Here is a 13,679-nt window from a genome sequence, read left to right as displayed (position 1 = left end):
GCCGGAATCGCGGTGTCTCCGCGGGGAGCGAGAGCGAAACCGAGGAGGCATAGGTGTCGGGGAACGTGATCGAATCCGACGCGGTATGTGCTGGGTCTCTGGAGAATGCAAACGAAGTCGATGAGTAGAGCTTTGGGTCGCTGAATCCCTATAGAGGGGGGAAAGTGCGACGTCCTGGAAAGATCCGATTCGAAGTGAAGACTTCGCGTAGTGTTGAGTCGGATCAGATGGGTCGGGTTCCAAGAATTCCGATGGAACCACGCTGTGGACCGATGGTGAACGAGATTGAATAGGAATCACTTCTACGGCCGTAGAAGACTGATGAGTGAGCTGCGGCATGTCAGTAATTACATCTGACGGAGCCGAGAGTTCCGACGGAAGCCGGAGTTGAGCAGTCGAGGAGGCATCCATAGAGTCAGGAGCCGAAGTCGAGGCCCGATGCGAGTGCGAGGTCGGGTGCGACTCGGTCGAGTGCGGCTCGGAAGACTTCCTCGGAGTCGAATCAGTCGCTTTCGAATGACGTGGTGCTTTCGGCGCCGAGTCCTCGGAGCCGGAGTGACGCGACTTTTTTGAAGACTTATGGCCGGTCCCGGCGTGCTTTGAAATTTTCTTTACGGACTTGTGTGTCTGCTTTTGAGAGAGAGGCGCGTCCGAAGTGGCCGAATCTCCCGCTCTAGGTGGGGGAGGCGGCGAGGCAGATGTGGGCATTGCCCGCAAAGACAATTCAAGCAGAAAGCTCCGGAGCCTTGCTGCGCGATTTTTACGAGCCTGTTTTCCGAAATTCGCACAGTGTGCACAGGAGTCGACCCGGTGGGCTTCTCCAAGGCAGAAAAGGCAATGGCTGTGGCCGTCAGTGGTGGGGATCTTAGCCCCACAGCGCCTGCACTTTTTGAAGGTAACCTTCCCTTCCATGCGCTCCGGACAAGGGAGGGGAGGGAGGGAAAGAAAAGGGGAAAGGAAGCGCAGAAATGGAATTTTTTTTTTTGTTGTATTTTTAAGGGACGAAAATAGAAAGGAATAAAAGGCGAGTGAATACGATACCAGATGGAGATAAGGATGAAGAAGAAAGCGAGCTAAGGAGGAAACGCAGCGAGGTAGGTGATGTCCGGGCGGCGGTAGGGAAGAAACTGAGTGGAATGGGCGCTCTCCCCCCGCTCCAGGCATGCGCAGTCGCTGCCTGCTCCCCAGGGCGGGAGGAAAGCACGCCAAAAGATGCTATAGGCGAGCTATTGGAGCTCCGAGGTACGGATCCGTTGCCTGCGGCAAGACCCATGTGTGGGACTGCACAGAGACCACGAAGAAGATCCCCAGCATCCCCACTGGTCCATGGAGAAATTGTCTTCCATAAAACCGGTCCCTGGTGCCAAAAAGGTTGGGGACCAATGCTCTATATGACAACCCTTTAAGTACTTGAAGATGGTGATCATATCACGTCTCAGTGGCCTCCTCTCCAGGGATACTTCTCCTTTTTTTTTTTGCCATCAAGTCACTGCTGACTTAGGGTGACCCCAGAAGGTTTTCAAGGCAAGAGATATTCACAGGTGGTTTGTCTCTGCCTGCCTTTTCAGCAACCCTAACATTCCTTGGTGGTCTCCCATCCAAACACTCTCACTCAGGGGTGGAATTCTAGCAGGAGCTCCTTTCCATATCAAGTCACACACCCCTGATGTAGCCAATCCTCCAAGAGCTTACAAAAAAGAGCCTTGTGAGCTCTTGGAGGACGTGCTACATCAGAAGGGTGTGTCCTGATATGCAAAGGAGCTCCTGCTAGAATTCCACCCCTGGTCTCAATACTCACAATGCATTTTATTCATTCATTCATTCAATTTCTATTCCACCCTCCCTGTAAGCGGGCTCAGGGTGGGTTACGGAGCCCCATAAAAATTGTGAGACAAATAGAGAATTTAACAATAAAATCAACATTAAAGTCAACTGCAAAACAAGCTGGAGCGAGCTTGCCTTTAATAGCAAGCTCAGATGAAGACGTTTCAAAGTGGTGCAGCTGATATATAAATATCTATCAACAGTACATTTGGACTGATTCAGAAGTGCCTGAAGGCTTCCCCCAGGGGAAGAATGATGAAAGGAGAAGTCAAAAGTCGTGTTTTGCTATAAATTATTTACCTGTTGGTGTTTTTTGCTGAAATGCCACCTGCAGAGGAAAGAGCCAGTGGATAAGGTACCCTTCGTAGATACCACTGGAAACGTACAAGACGTTTAAGCTTTTGCTGGACTCTAAAACCATCTGCTCATTCGTAGCAAAAGGACTCATGCAAGGGATCTTGCTGTAATTCTGTCAGGAGGAAGTTGGGGAAACAATTATTTGTTTTGGGGCACAGCTGCGAGAACAAGCCAGATGGGAGGGAGAGCTCTGTCCTAAGCAAAGTTAAACGGTTCCAAGAATGCTGAAGCCAACGAGCTCCATTAGAAGGGTGTAATTCTTGTTATGACTGCACCAGGGAAGCGCTTTACTGCCATAATTAATGCAAGACAATACAACACATTAATACAATGGCAAACAACTCTACTAAGACAGCTGCAACATCATGCTGTAGTTTAACACCACTTCCCAGATTGGCCTGAAAAAGCTCGTAGTCCTCAAAATCGCTTTACTGCTGCCCCTGCCATCACCTCTCTTTAGGAATAAACCTAGGGCTTTTTTTTAAGAAAAAGCCCAGCAGGAACTCATTTGCATATTAGGCCACACCCCCAGATGTCACCGGAACTGACGTCACCCGTTCAATAGGTTACTTGCCACATATTAACACAGAACAGTATTGTGCCATCGGCTGCATTTCATGGATGGGTGTTGTCAGACAGCCCAATGAGAGACACACACAGCCCTTGTTTTGCCCCCCTCCCCATGGCCAGAGAGAGAGAAAGAGAGAGAGCTACATGCGGTGGAGCGGGTGGCAGGGCCAGTTCTAAGGGTTTTGGTGCCGTAGGTGAGCTGCCCACTAGTGCCCCCCCCCCAAATTTAAAAAACAGAGAATTAGGAGAAACGAAGAAACTTGAAACTATTTGCATTTTTCATTTACTTTTATTTTAAATTGTGAGATGAAGCAATAAGAATTGCGAGAATACCACTCGATCCTTTTAGTTGGAGGTGCCAGGGACAAGACCTCGTGCATGCGAGGAAGAGGCTCTACCACTGAGCTAGGGCTCCCACCCCAGGGCTCCGTTAAAGTAGAAAAGAAAGGATGAGCGGCAGCAGACAACCTCAACAGGAACCAATTGTTAGAAACTGGAATGGGCTCTTCTTCGGCTTTTACAATGGGTTATTTTATCCTTCCTGGGCTCCGAGGAGCGCACTGCGCAGTAGGGTTGCCAAGTCCAATTCAAGAAATATCTGCGGACTTTGGGGGTGGAGCCAGGAGACTTTGGGGTGGAGCCAGGAGACATTAGGGGTGGAGCCAAGATCAAGGCTGTGACAAGCATAATTGAACTCCAAAGGGAGTTCTGGCCATCACATTTAAAGGGACGGCACACCTTTTCAATGCCTTCCTTCCATAGGAAATAATGAAGGATAGGGGCACCTTCTTTTGGGGCTCATAGAATTGGACCCCCTGGTCCAATCTTTTTGAAACTTGGGGGGTATTTTGGGGAGAGGCACTAGATGCTATACTGAAAATTTGGTGCCTCTACCACAAAAAACAGCCCCCCCCCAGAGCCCCGGATACCCGCAGATCAATTCTCCATGATTTTCTATGGGAATAAATCTCCATAGGGATTAACAGAGTTCCCAGCAGACATTTCCCTCCCCTCCCCATGCTTTCTGATGACCCTGAAGTGGGGGGAGGGCCTCCAAACCGGGGGATCCCCTGCCCCCACCTGGGGATTGGCAACCCTACTGCGCAGGCACCGTCCGCTTTCGCATTTCCCGGGTCTGTAACAGACCTGGGGCGTGCAAAACTGGCCAGGCAGCGTCTGTGCTCCATGCAGCCTGCTCTCCATTGGGGAAGGCAGGCTGCAAAGAGCACACACGCTGCGTGTGGAAAGAGGGGGCGCCTGGTGGCACCCCCTAGGCCAGGTGGTGCCCTCGGCAGCTGCCTCCTTGGCCTATTCCCATGCACCGGCCACGGTGGCAGCAGCCCCAGCTTTCCCCAGGAGAGGGTGCTCATGGGTGGCTCCACATCTCTGGCTCTCTTTGCAATCCCATTGAAGCTGGAGGCGGCAGAGAGGATGGAGCGCACGGTCTGGGAGCACGTGGCTGCCTAGTGCCTTCCCTCTGCCAGCAACCCTTCTTCTGAGGTGCAGCCCTGGCCAAGCTATCCGGGACTGCATTCCCATGCATTCCTGCTCAAAAAAAAAAAAAGCCGCATTTGGTTAGATGTCTTATAGTGTCCCTGTAGTGTCGTGCGTCATTCGCATAATCCAATTTGAGCCTCCGCAATAAAGGTTGGATTGCAAAGGTAGTTAACAAAAAACAAGTACTTGAATTAAAATCAACTATGGAAAAAATGCTCCACAATTAATTAAAAAAAAAACAATGAGGGGTTTTCCACAAGGGTTGTTTGCCCTGGTTTCAATGCCACTGAGAAGTGGGGTTTCCAACTCACCTGCACAACTGCACTTTCAATAAGGCCTGAAACTGGTGACCGAGTGGCAGTTCGCAGTTTCAGTTCGGCAATCCGCCGTGCTACTGCATGCCCAAAGCTCGCTCTGGCTTCTCTTTCGATAGATCTGAGAAGATTAACAAACCATATATGTGTTTTGAGCCCTGTGGCACAGAGTGTTAAAGCTGCAGTACTGCAGTCCTAAGCTCTGCTCACGACCTGAGTTCGATTTCTGGCGGTAGCTGGGTTTTCAGGTAGCCAGCTCAAGGTTGACTCAAGCCTTCCATCCTTCTGAGGTTGGTAAAATGAGTACCCAGCTTGCTGGGGGGAAAGCGTAGATGACTGGGGAAGGCAATGGCAAGGAAAAGGAAAGGTCTCCTGTGCAAGCAACAGTCGTTTCCGACTCTGGGGTGATGTTGCTTTCTCAACGTTTTCACGGCAGACTTTTTACGGGGTGGTTTGCCATTGCCTTCCTCAGTCATCTACACTTCCCCGCCAGCAAGCTGGGTACTCATTTTACCAACCTCGGAAGGATGGAAGGCTGAATCAACTTCGAGCCGGCTACCTGAACCCAGCTTCCTCCGGGGATCGAAAACTCAGGTCGTGAGCAGAGCTTAGGACTGCAGTACTGCAGCGTTAACACTCTGTGCCACAGGGCTCATGAGTACCCAGCTTGCTGGGGGGAAAGTGTAGATGACTGAGGAAGGCAATGGCAAACCACCCCGTAAAAAGTCTGCCGTGAAAACATGTTATGCGATGTCACCCCAGAGTCGGATACAACTGGTGCTTGCACAGGGGACTACCTTTACCTTTTTATTTGTGTTTTAAAAGATAATTCAACAAATTCACGGATGCAGGGCCCACTAATGCCTATTAGCCGTGATGACGAAGGGGATCCACCTCGTTCGGAGGCATTACACCTTGAATTACCACTTGCTGGAAGGCAAAAACAAGGAGAGGCTTTGCTTGTTGTCCTTCTGTGGGTTGGCCAATGAAAGAGCATGTGGGACTAGGTGGATCATAGTCCCACCCAGCAGAGGTCAGCGTTTGTCTCATCATCAGAAAAATATGTTTCAATGAGCCAGAAATAATCATTCAGTCAAAATGGTTACCAGCAGCCACAATGAAGAACTCCAGCAACATTCTAACACACATTTAAGAGCTGGGGAGAGCCAGTTTGGTGTAGTGGTTAAGTGTGCGGACTCTTATCTGGGAGAACCGGGTTTGATTCCCCACTCCTCCACTTGCACCTGCTAGCATGGCCTTGGGTCAGCCATAGCTCTGGCAGAGGTTGTCCTTGAAAGGGCAGCTGCTGGGAGAGCCCTCTCCAGCCCCACGCACCTCACAGGGTGTTTGTTGTGGGGGAGGAAGGTAAAGGAGATTGTGAGCCACTCTGAGACTCTTCGGAGTGGAGAGCAGGATATAAATCCAATATCTTCTTCTTCATAAATTACACAGATTTCAAAAAGAAGAGCTAAGCATGGGTCCAAAAAGACTCTGGCTTGTGCCTCCAGATCTTACGGTGCTCGTTCTGACCTTTAAAGTCCTATATTAGGATGGTGCGGTCTCATTTGGAATACTGTGTGCAATTCTGGTCACCGCACCTCAAAAAAGATATTATAGCATTGGAAAAAGTCCAGAAAACAGCAACTGGAATGATTAAAGGATTGGAACACTTTCCCTATGAAGAAAGGCTGAAACGCTTGGGACTCTTTAGCCTGGAGAAACGTCGACTGCGGGGTGACATGATAGAGGTTTACAAGATTATGCATGGGATGGAGAAAGAAGTACTTTTCTCCCTTTCTCACAATACAAGAACTCGTGGGCATTCGATGAAATTGCTGAGCAGTCAGGTTAAAATGATAAAAGGAAGTACTTCTTCACCCAAAGGGTGATTAACATGTGGAATTCCTTGGCACAGGAGGTGGTGGCGGCTACAAGCATAGCCAGCTTCAAGAGGGGGTTAGATAAAAATATGGAGCAGAGGTCCATCAGTGGCTATTAGCCACAGTGTGTATATATATGTGTGTGTGTGTGTATATGTATGTGTATATATATATATATATATATATATGTATATATATATATATATATATATATATATATATATATATATATATATATATAATTTTTTTGACCACTGTGTGACACAGAGTGTTGGACTGAATGGGCCATTGGTCTGATCCAACATGGCTTCTCTTATGTTCTTATGACAACCGGTGTGGTGCCCCAGTTGTGTCTAATGCACTCATGAGCAAAACAGACAAAAAGAAAGGACCTCTTCACACAACTTTTAATAAGCTTACAGAATCTAATGCCGCATGTCATGGTAAGGGAAGCTAGCTTGGATTACTTTAAAATACGTTAATAAAAGATTAGGTCTATCCAGGGATGGAATTCTAGCAGGAGCTCCTTTGCATATTAGGCCACACACCCCTCATGCAGCCAATCCTCCAAGAGCTTCTAAGACTCTTTTTGGTAAGCTCTTGGAGGATTGGCTACATGAGGGGTGTGTGGCCTAATATGCAAAGGAGCTCCTGCTAGAATTCTGCCCCTGGGTCTATCAGAAGCCATAATAGGTAAATGGAACTTCCATTTTCAAAGAAGGTGCCTTAGAACACCAGTGAGAGGGTGGAGGGGTTTGCAACAGCATGGGAAAGCTACTGCCTTCATGTCTCTTTGTGGGCTTCTGAGAGGGGTGGCTGAGGGAAACTGGATTCTGGGCTTCCAGTAAGACTGAACTGGGTTCCTCTGCTGTTCTTATTTCCAAAACTAGATTGGTGCCATGTCCTACCCAGAATCATTACATTGGAGGGTGGGGGAGAGGGAAACAACATTTTCTACACTATTTCTTTTCAAAAGGAAATGTGCGCGACTGTACTGGAGAGGTGGAAAGCACAGTCCCCAAGAAGAAAAAGCAAATGCATGTGGTTTGAAAAACAGTGGCACGTAAAGTGGAGAAAAGGAGAATGCTGTAAACCACTCTGGGTCCTCACTGGAGGGAAAAAATGGGAGAAAGGGAGAAAAGTACTTTTTATCTATGCATGGGATAGAGAATATAGAGAAAGAAGTCCTTTTCTCCCTTTCTCACAATACGAGAACTTGTGGGCACTCAATGAAATTGCTGAGCAGTCAGGTTAGAACAGATAAAAGGAAGTACTTCTTCACCCAAAGGGTGAAAAACACATGGAATTCACTGCCACAACAGGTGATGGCAGCTACAAGCATAGCCAGCTTCAAGAGGGGAATGGATAAGCATATGGAACAGAAGTCCATCAGTGGCTATTAACCACTGATATTATTATTATGTTGTAAGCCGCCCTGAGCCACCTGGTGGGAAGGGCGGGATATAAATTACAAATAAATAAATAAACCACAGCGTATTGTTGGAATTCTTTGGGGCAAGTGATGCCCTGTATTCTTGGTGCTTGGGAGGGGGGGCAACAGGGTGAGGGCTTCTGGTGTCCTGGCCCCACTGATTGACGTCCTCATGGCACCTGGGAAGGTTTTTTGGCCACCGTGTGACACAAGAGTGTAGGACTGGATGGGCCATTGGCCTGATCCGACATGGCTTCTCTTAAGCTCTTATGGAAAATAAATGAAGTAAATAAATAAATACATGAAACTCTGCAAGGACTGGGGAACAGGGTGGATATTGTCTTGTTTTTTGCAAACACGTCCTGGCTTCAGTGGCCCAAACAGAAAGGTAGCAAAGTGGTGGCATAGCAGGGCTGTATCAGGAATTGGGTATCATCACATTATCTAGAGTTTTTCCTTTGGCCACTGATGCCACTGCACGAGGAGCAGCTGAGTACTCTGGGGAAGCGGTAGCGGCAGAAAGACTTTGAAACCTGGCCCAATTTTTCCTTCTCTGACTGGCAGCAGCTCCCCAGAGCCTCTTTCCCCAATACCGGCTACCTCCTTTTAACGAGAGGTGCTGGGGATCAAAACCCACAAGCCTATGCGTGTCACTCATGAACATATATGAACATATGAAGCTGCCTTATACTGAATCAGACCCTCGGCCCATCAAGGTCAGTACTGTCTACTCAGACTGGCAGCGGCTCTTCAGGGTCTCAAGCTGAGGTTTTTCACACCTATTTGCCTGGACCCCTTTTTGGAGATGCTGGGGATTGAACCTGGGACCTTCTGCTTCCCAAGCAGATGCTCTACCACTGAGCCACCGTCCCCTCCCCTCCCCTCATTCTGTCGTTATGGCACACCTCTTCCCCGGAAGAGCATCCTCACAGCGAGGGAATCGTTAAGCGCCTCCTCGTAGTCCTGTGGATACTTACGCCAGCGTTTTGGCCTTTTGGCTTTTGGAGTCTGCCCTCAGGAGGCGACTAATCCAAATAAACTGACGAAGTCTCATGGGAAGCAGATTCCCCCTAAGCCTTTCGCACACTGTTAAGAGACTCTCTGATCCTCTTGCGATAATGGCACACAGCAAATCCCCTAGTAAGTCACTCTCTGGGCAACTGAGAACGGGAAGGTTTGTCGCAGGTCTGATATGCAAGTGGGCACCTGTAAGAAACCCAAATATAATAATAATAATATATTTTATCAAAGATTTCAGGTTTTCACGGCTGGCATCATCATTAGGGTTTGTAGAATCTTTCGGGCTCAAGTGCCGTGTTCTACTGGAGAAAGTTTTCCTTCCAGACGTTTCGTTCTCAGCTGCGGAGAACATCCTCAGTGGCGTTGCAGCCGGAGCAGGCGCTCTGACCTTCTTGGCTGCTGTGCGACTCAATGCACAGCAGCCAAGAAGGTCAATTGACTCCATGACTCAATGCACAGCAGCCAAGAAGGTCAGAGCGCCTGCTCCGGCTCCAACGCCACTGAGGATGTTCTCCGCAGCTGAGAACGAAACGTCTGGAAGGAAAACTTTCTCCAGTAGAACACGGCACTTGAGCCCGAAAGATTCTACAAACCCTAATGATAATATATTTTATTTATATCCCGCCCTCCCCACCGAAGCAGGCTCAGGGCGGCTCACAATGTATAAGAATTACAAATTACAATATAAAAACATGATCTCAGTATGATATATATAACTTACTGATTAAAACCATTATAATTGAAACCATCAATGTTTTCTAAGGAGCCACGGAAAGCAGAAATGTTGCTTATTTGAAACGCAAAAGCCCACGGCAACAACACTCCAAGGAATTACAAAGATCTGAGACGGAGCAATCATTTATATCAAGCAAGAATGAAGGACCAGCGTCAGTTTCGGAGCGGGACTTTGAATACAGAAGGAAATCAATTCAAGCTATTCGGGGCTTTTTTTTTGTAGCAAGAGCTCCTTTGCATATTAGGCCACAATCCCATGATGTAGCCAATCCTCCAAGAGCTCACAGTAGGCCCTGGAAGTTCTTGGAGGATTGGCTACATCAGGGGTGTGTGGCCTAATACGCAAATGAGTTCCTGCTACAAAAAAAAGCCCTGAAATTATTTGTCAATGACAAGTGAGCATCATTTGACACTAAATTCGCTTTTTTCCTTTGATATCCAAAAGATATTCCTTTGATCATACTTGTATCCAGTGATAGCTAGGTACAGGTCAGGACTTGCTTAGTTAACTTCAGAGATGACAGCTTGGACAGTTACCCAAACTGTTTTCATCAAAAGTTTATCAAACTTTGACACCCATCGCTTTTCTTCTGCTCCCTGTGATGCGTCTCCAGAACTTTCTGCACTCTTGAGATTTTGTTTGGTCGTAAGATCTTGGCCTCTATGGCCTGTCGTTGGCCCTCCCGAGGAACTGGTTGGCCACTGTGGGAGATGGGATGCTGGACCAGATGGACCACTGGTCTGATCCAGCAGGGCTCTTCCGATGTTCTTATGACAATGGCTATTCTCAGTACAACCAAGGCTGTACTAAAAACAAGAAACTCTACCCTAATGCAACCCAAACCTCACGACAGCAGTTTCGAGCCAATTTATCTGCCAAGAAACCCTGGCACACCGGCAGCAGAATCTACGCCTGCTGCAGCACGATGCTTCCTAAGGCAGAAAACTCAGAGCACCAGCCAAGTCCCTGCCACCCTGTGCAAACCGAGTGCGCCTCAGAATGCGCCCAGTGCTTCCATGCAGCTGAGCATTGCAGGTGAAAGACCAGTTACCAGCGGAGGAGCTGCGTTTCGAGCAGGCTGTTCAATGTGCCCCATCTTCCTGTCAGGAACTTTTGATAAGCTTCAAAGGATTCATGGTTTCAAAACCACTTTTCTTTAAGAAGAAAAGCCAAACCCAGAGGCCAGAATAAATTGCGCAAAATTAGGCAAACATGCTTACATTTGTGTAGGGGGGGCAGTGTTAGAAAAATGTTTTAACGCCCTCCGACAGATCTAAGAAAAAGAACACAACCCTAAACCAGGGATGAAGAAAGACGTTGAGTGAGGAAACGTATCAACAGCAGCTTGAAAAACAGAATTTTACAAAGATAAAAGTCTAGAATTCCAGCCAAGATACACAAATCTGAGACGAATGTGCTGCCGAATCTCATGAATACACTTGGAAGTACCTTCTCCATTTACTTGAGAAACTGGTGTTTTCAATAAGGCCAGATGGATGTCTTTACTTTCGATGGATTTGGGCCTCTTGTACTCCCTGGAAGGCTGTTGAGGGTTTCTTGCCATTTGCAGCTGGGATACTTGGAAATAACTTTCGCAATCTTGGGCATCTTTCTCCTATGAAGGCAGAAGTTGCTATAATGAAGTGAGTGGCAAATATAGCTTGACAAAGGTGCTGATAATTCTAGGTACTTATTAGAATTCCCTTCTCCTGCCTTTTAGCCCATTTCTCCTCCCTTAGAAGCTCAGGAGGAAAATATATATACCTTCTCCTGGCGGAATCTTCCATGACCAGTGTTCCCTCTAAGCTGAGTTAATGCGAGCTAGCTCACAGTTTTTTAGCCTCTGGTTCACACATTTTTGTCTTAGCTCAGGAATGATGGCCCCACAGCAAACTAATTTATGCTGTAGCTCACGATTTTAATGTCAGTAGGTCACAGTTTTTGCTCACTAGACTCCACAGGTTAGAGGGAATATTGTCCATGAGCGAGGTCACCCAGGGCAAAGAACAGGTTTAGCCTTTACTCCAGCGGAGCCCTTGAATGCACCCTTCTCATAGCAGTGAACAGCTCCAAAGAAGCAAGTGGTTGCAATTCACTGCTTATGGGGAAGAATAAAGTCCCATTTATGGTCCTTATTTTAGATGGCTTTAAAAGGGGCTCAGACAAATTAATGGAGCAGAGGGATCCAGCAATGGCTATTAGCCATGAAGACTAAAAGGACCTTCCATGTTCAGAGGCAGCTGCTAGGAGGGGTTGGGGGCTACAAGGGGAGGCCTTGAACTCCCTGCCCTGCTTGTTGGTTTCCTAGGAGCACATGACTGGCCACAGTATGGAACAGGATGATCAACCATTGGAGTAATCTAGTGTGGCTACCCATAAGTAACACTGCAGAACCAGCCTATCGCCCCATCTCTGAGTGGTCCAGCCTCACCTGAGAAGCAGGCCGGTCCTGCCACTAGGCGAACTAAGTGATTGCCTACGGCGCCGGCCTTCTGGGGCACCAAACTGGGCGCCTCCCCCAATGTGACTTGGTGATGTTATCAGTGCGGTGGGAGGGTGCCAAAATTTAGCCTTGCCTAGGGTGCTAAATTCGGCCCTGCCGAGAAGGACCTCACAGCGTACAAGTCCCCCATATCGCTGGAACTCAAAACAATAAAATCAAGGTGACCAGCAAAATGGGAGAGTGAACTACCTTCTTCTGGACTTCACAGATGGCCAAAAGCAGCTCCATTTCTGCTACAACAGTGTTGTAGATGTCATTGAGAAAATGAACCATTTCAGGAGCCAGACTGGACGCCTTTGCACCTATTTTATAGAAAGTGAAAATTTGTTTTGTAACAAAAGCACTCTTGCCCGATATCAGCTTAAAAGAATATTTGTAAGGAGGACTGCTGGCTGATGAACATTTCTAGAACCCGAAGAAGGTGCTTGTCTACTGTCTGGAAGCTACTAGCTGCAACAATTCATAACACTACCCGACTGCATGAACGAGGGCTACAGAGAAACAGTTTGGCAGTTTTGAATGCAGCCAACACAGGCTCGGGTAAAAAAGGCCCATGTTTGCAGAGGTGGGGAGAGGGGAACTGCTTAAAAGAACAGCCCCATAAGGATCCCTGCTTTCTTTTTGGTGCTCAGCTTGTACATTTGCAAATAAATGGGTATCATGAAAGTAGGGTTGCCAATTCCCAGGCGGGGGCAGGTGATCCCCTGGTTTGAAGGCCCTCCCCCCGCTTCAGGGTCATCAGAACTCTATTATTCCCTATGGAGATTTATTCCTATAGAAAATAATGGAGAATTGATCTGTGGGTATCTGGGGGTGGGGGGGGGCTGTTAGAGCAGGGGTGTCAAACTCATTTTGTTATGAGGGCCGGATCTGACATAAATGAGACCTTGTGGGGCCGGACTATGTTGGGCTGGGCCATTTGTGTACCTATTTAAGATTAGGTAGCAGATATCTATATATTTTGAAAAACTTAAAACATGCTTAAAACGTTAGCACTTATTGGTCTTAAAGATGCTTTCTTTGTATTTCTCCCATGGGATCCAGGGAACTGGGCAAAGGAAGCTCTGGCTCTTTCCTGCCTTCCCCAGGGGAGAGCCTCAACCAATAGAAGGAAGAGAGGCTTAGCTCAGAAGCTCTGCTGTGCAATTGAGAGAGCCTGGCAAGCTGAGCTATCCCCCCCTTCTTCCTCTCCAAGGGAGGAGCCTCAGCCAATAGAGAAAACAGTGGTTTTTGCTCTGTAGTTCCTGTGCAATTGAACAAGCCTCGCAAAGCAAGCTGTGATGCAGAAGGAAACAAGAGAGAGGGAGAAGGAAGCAGATGACAGCCAGTTGCTTGGGGGCCTGATAGGAACATAAGAACATAAGAGAAGCCATGTTAGATCAGGCCAATGGCCCATCCAGTCCAACATTCTGTATCACACAGCGGCCAAATATATATATATATATACACACACACACATACACACTGTGGCTAATAGCCACTGATGGACCTCTGCTCCATATTTTTATCTAACCCCCTCTTGAAGGTGGGCATGCTTGTGGCCGCC

The 13,679-nt window shown here is 47.8% G+C and overlaps 1 protein-coding gene across 1 annotated transcript in view; it reads right to left on the bottom strand.

The window, feature by feature from the left end:
- LOC132586988 (uncharacterized) overlaps positions 1-13,679 on the bottom strand; it is a 44,129-nt gene that overhangs the window by 17,850 nt on the left and 12,600 nt on the right. Inside the window, exons 4-8 of the mRNA XM_060259160.1 lie at positions 12,323-12,435; positions 11,080-11,245; positions 8,852-9,080; positions 4,560-4,683; positions 2,125-2,293 (exon numbers count right to left, since the gene is read on the bottom strand). Coding sequence (XP_060115143.1) covers positions 2,125-2,293; positions 4,560-4,683; positions 8,852-9,080; positions 11,080-11,245; positions 12,323-12,435 — 801 coding nt within the window. The remainder of the gene's footprint in view (positions 1-2,124; positions 2,294-4,559; positions 4,684-8,851; positions 9,081-11,079; positions 11,246-12,322; positions 12,436-13,679) is intronic.

The sequence above is a fragment of the Heteronotia binoei genome, chromosome 18, assembly GCF_032191835.1.
Source record: "Heteronotia binoei isolate CCM8104 ecotype False Entrance Well chromosome 18, APGP_CSIRO_Hbin_v1, whole genome shotgun sequence".
NCBI lineage: Eukaryota > Metazoa > Chordata > Lepidosauria > Squamata > Gekkonidae > Heteronotia > Heteronotia binoei.
This window is presented reverse-complemented; position numbering and strand designations above follow the sequence as displayed.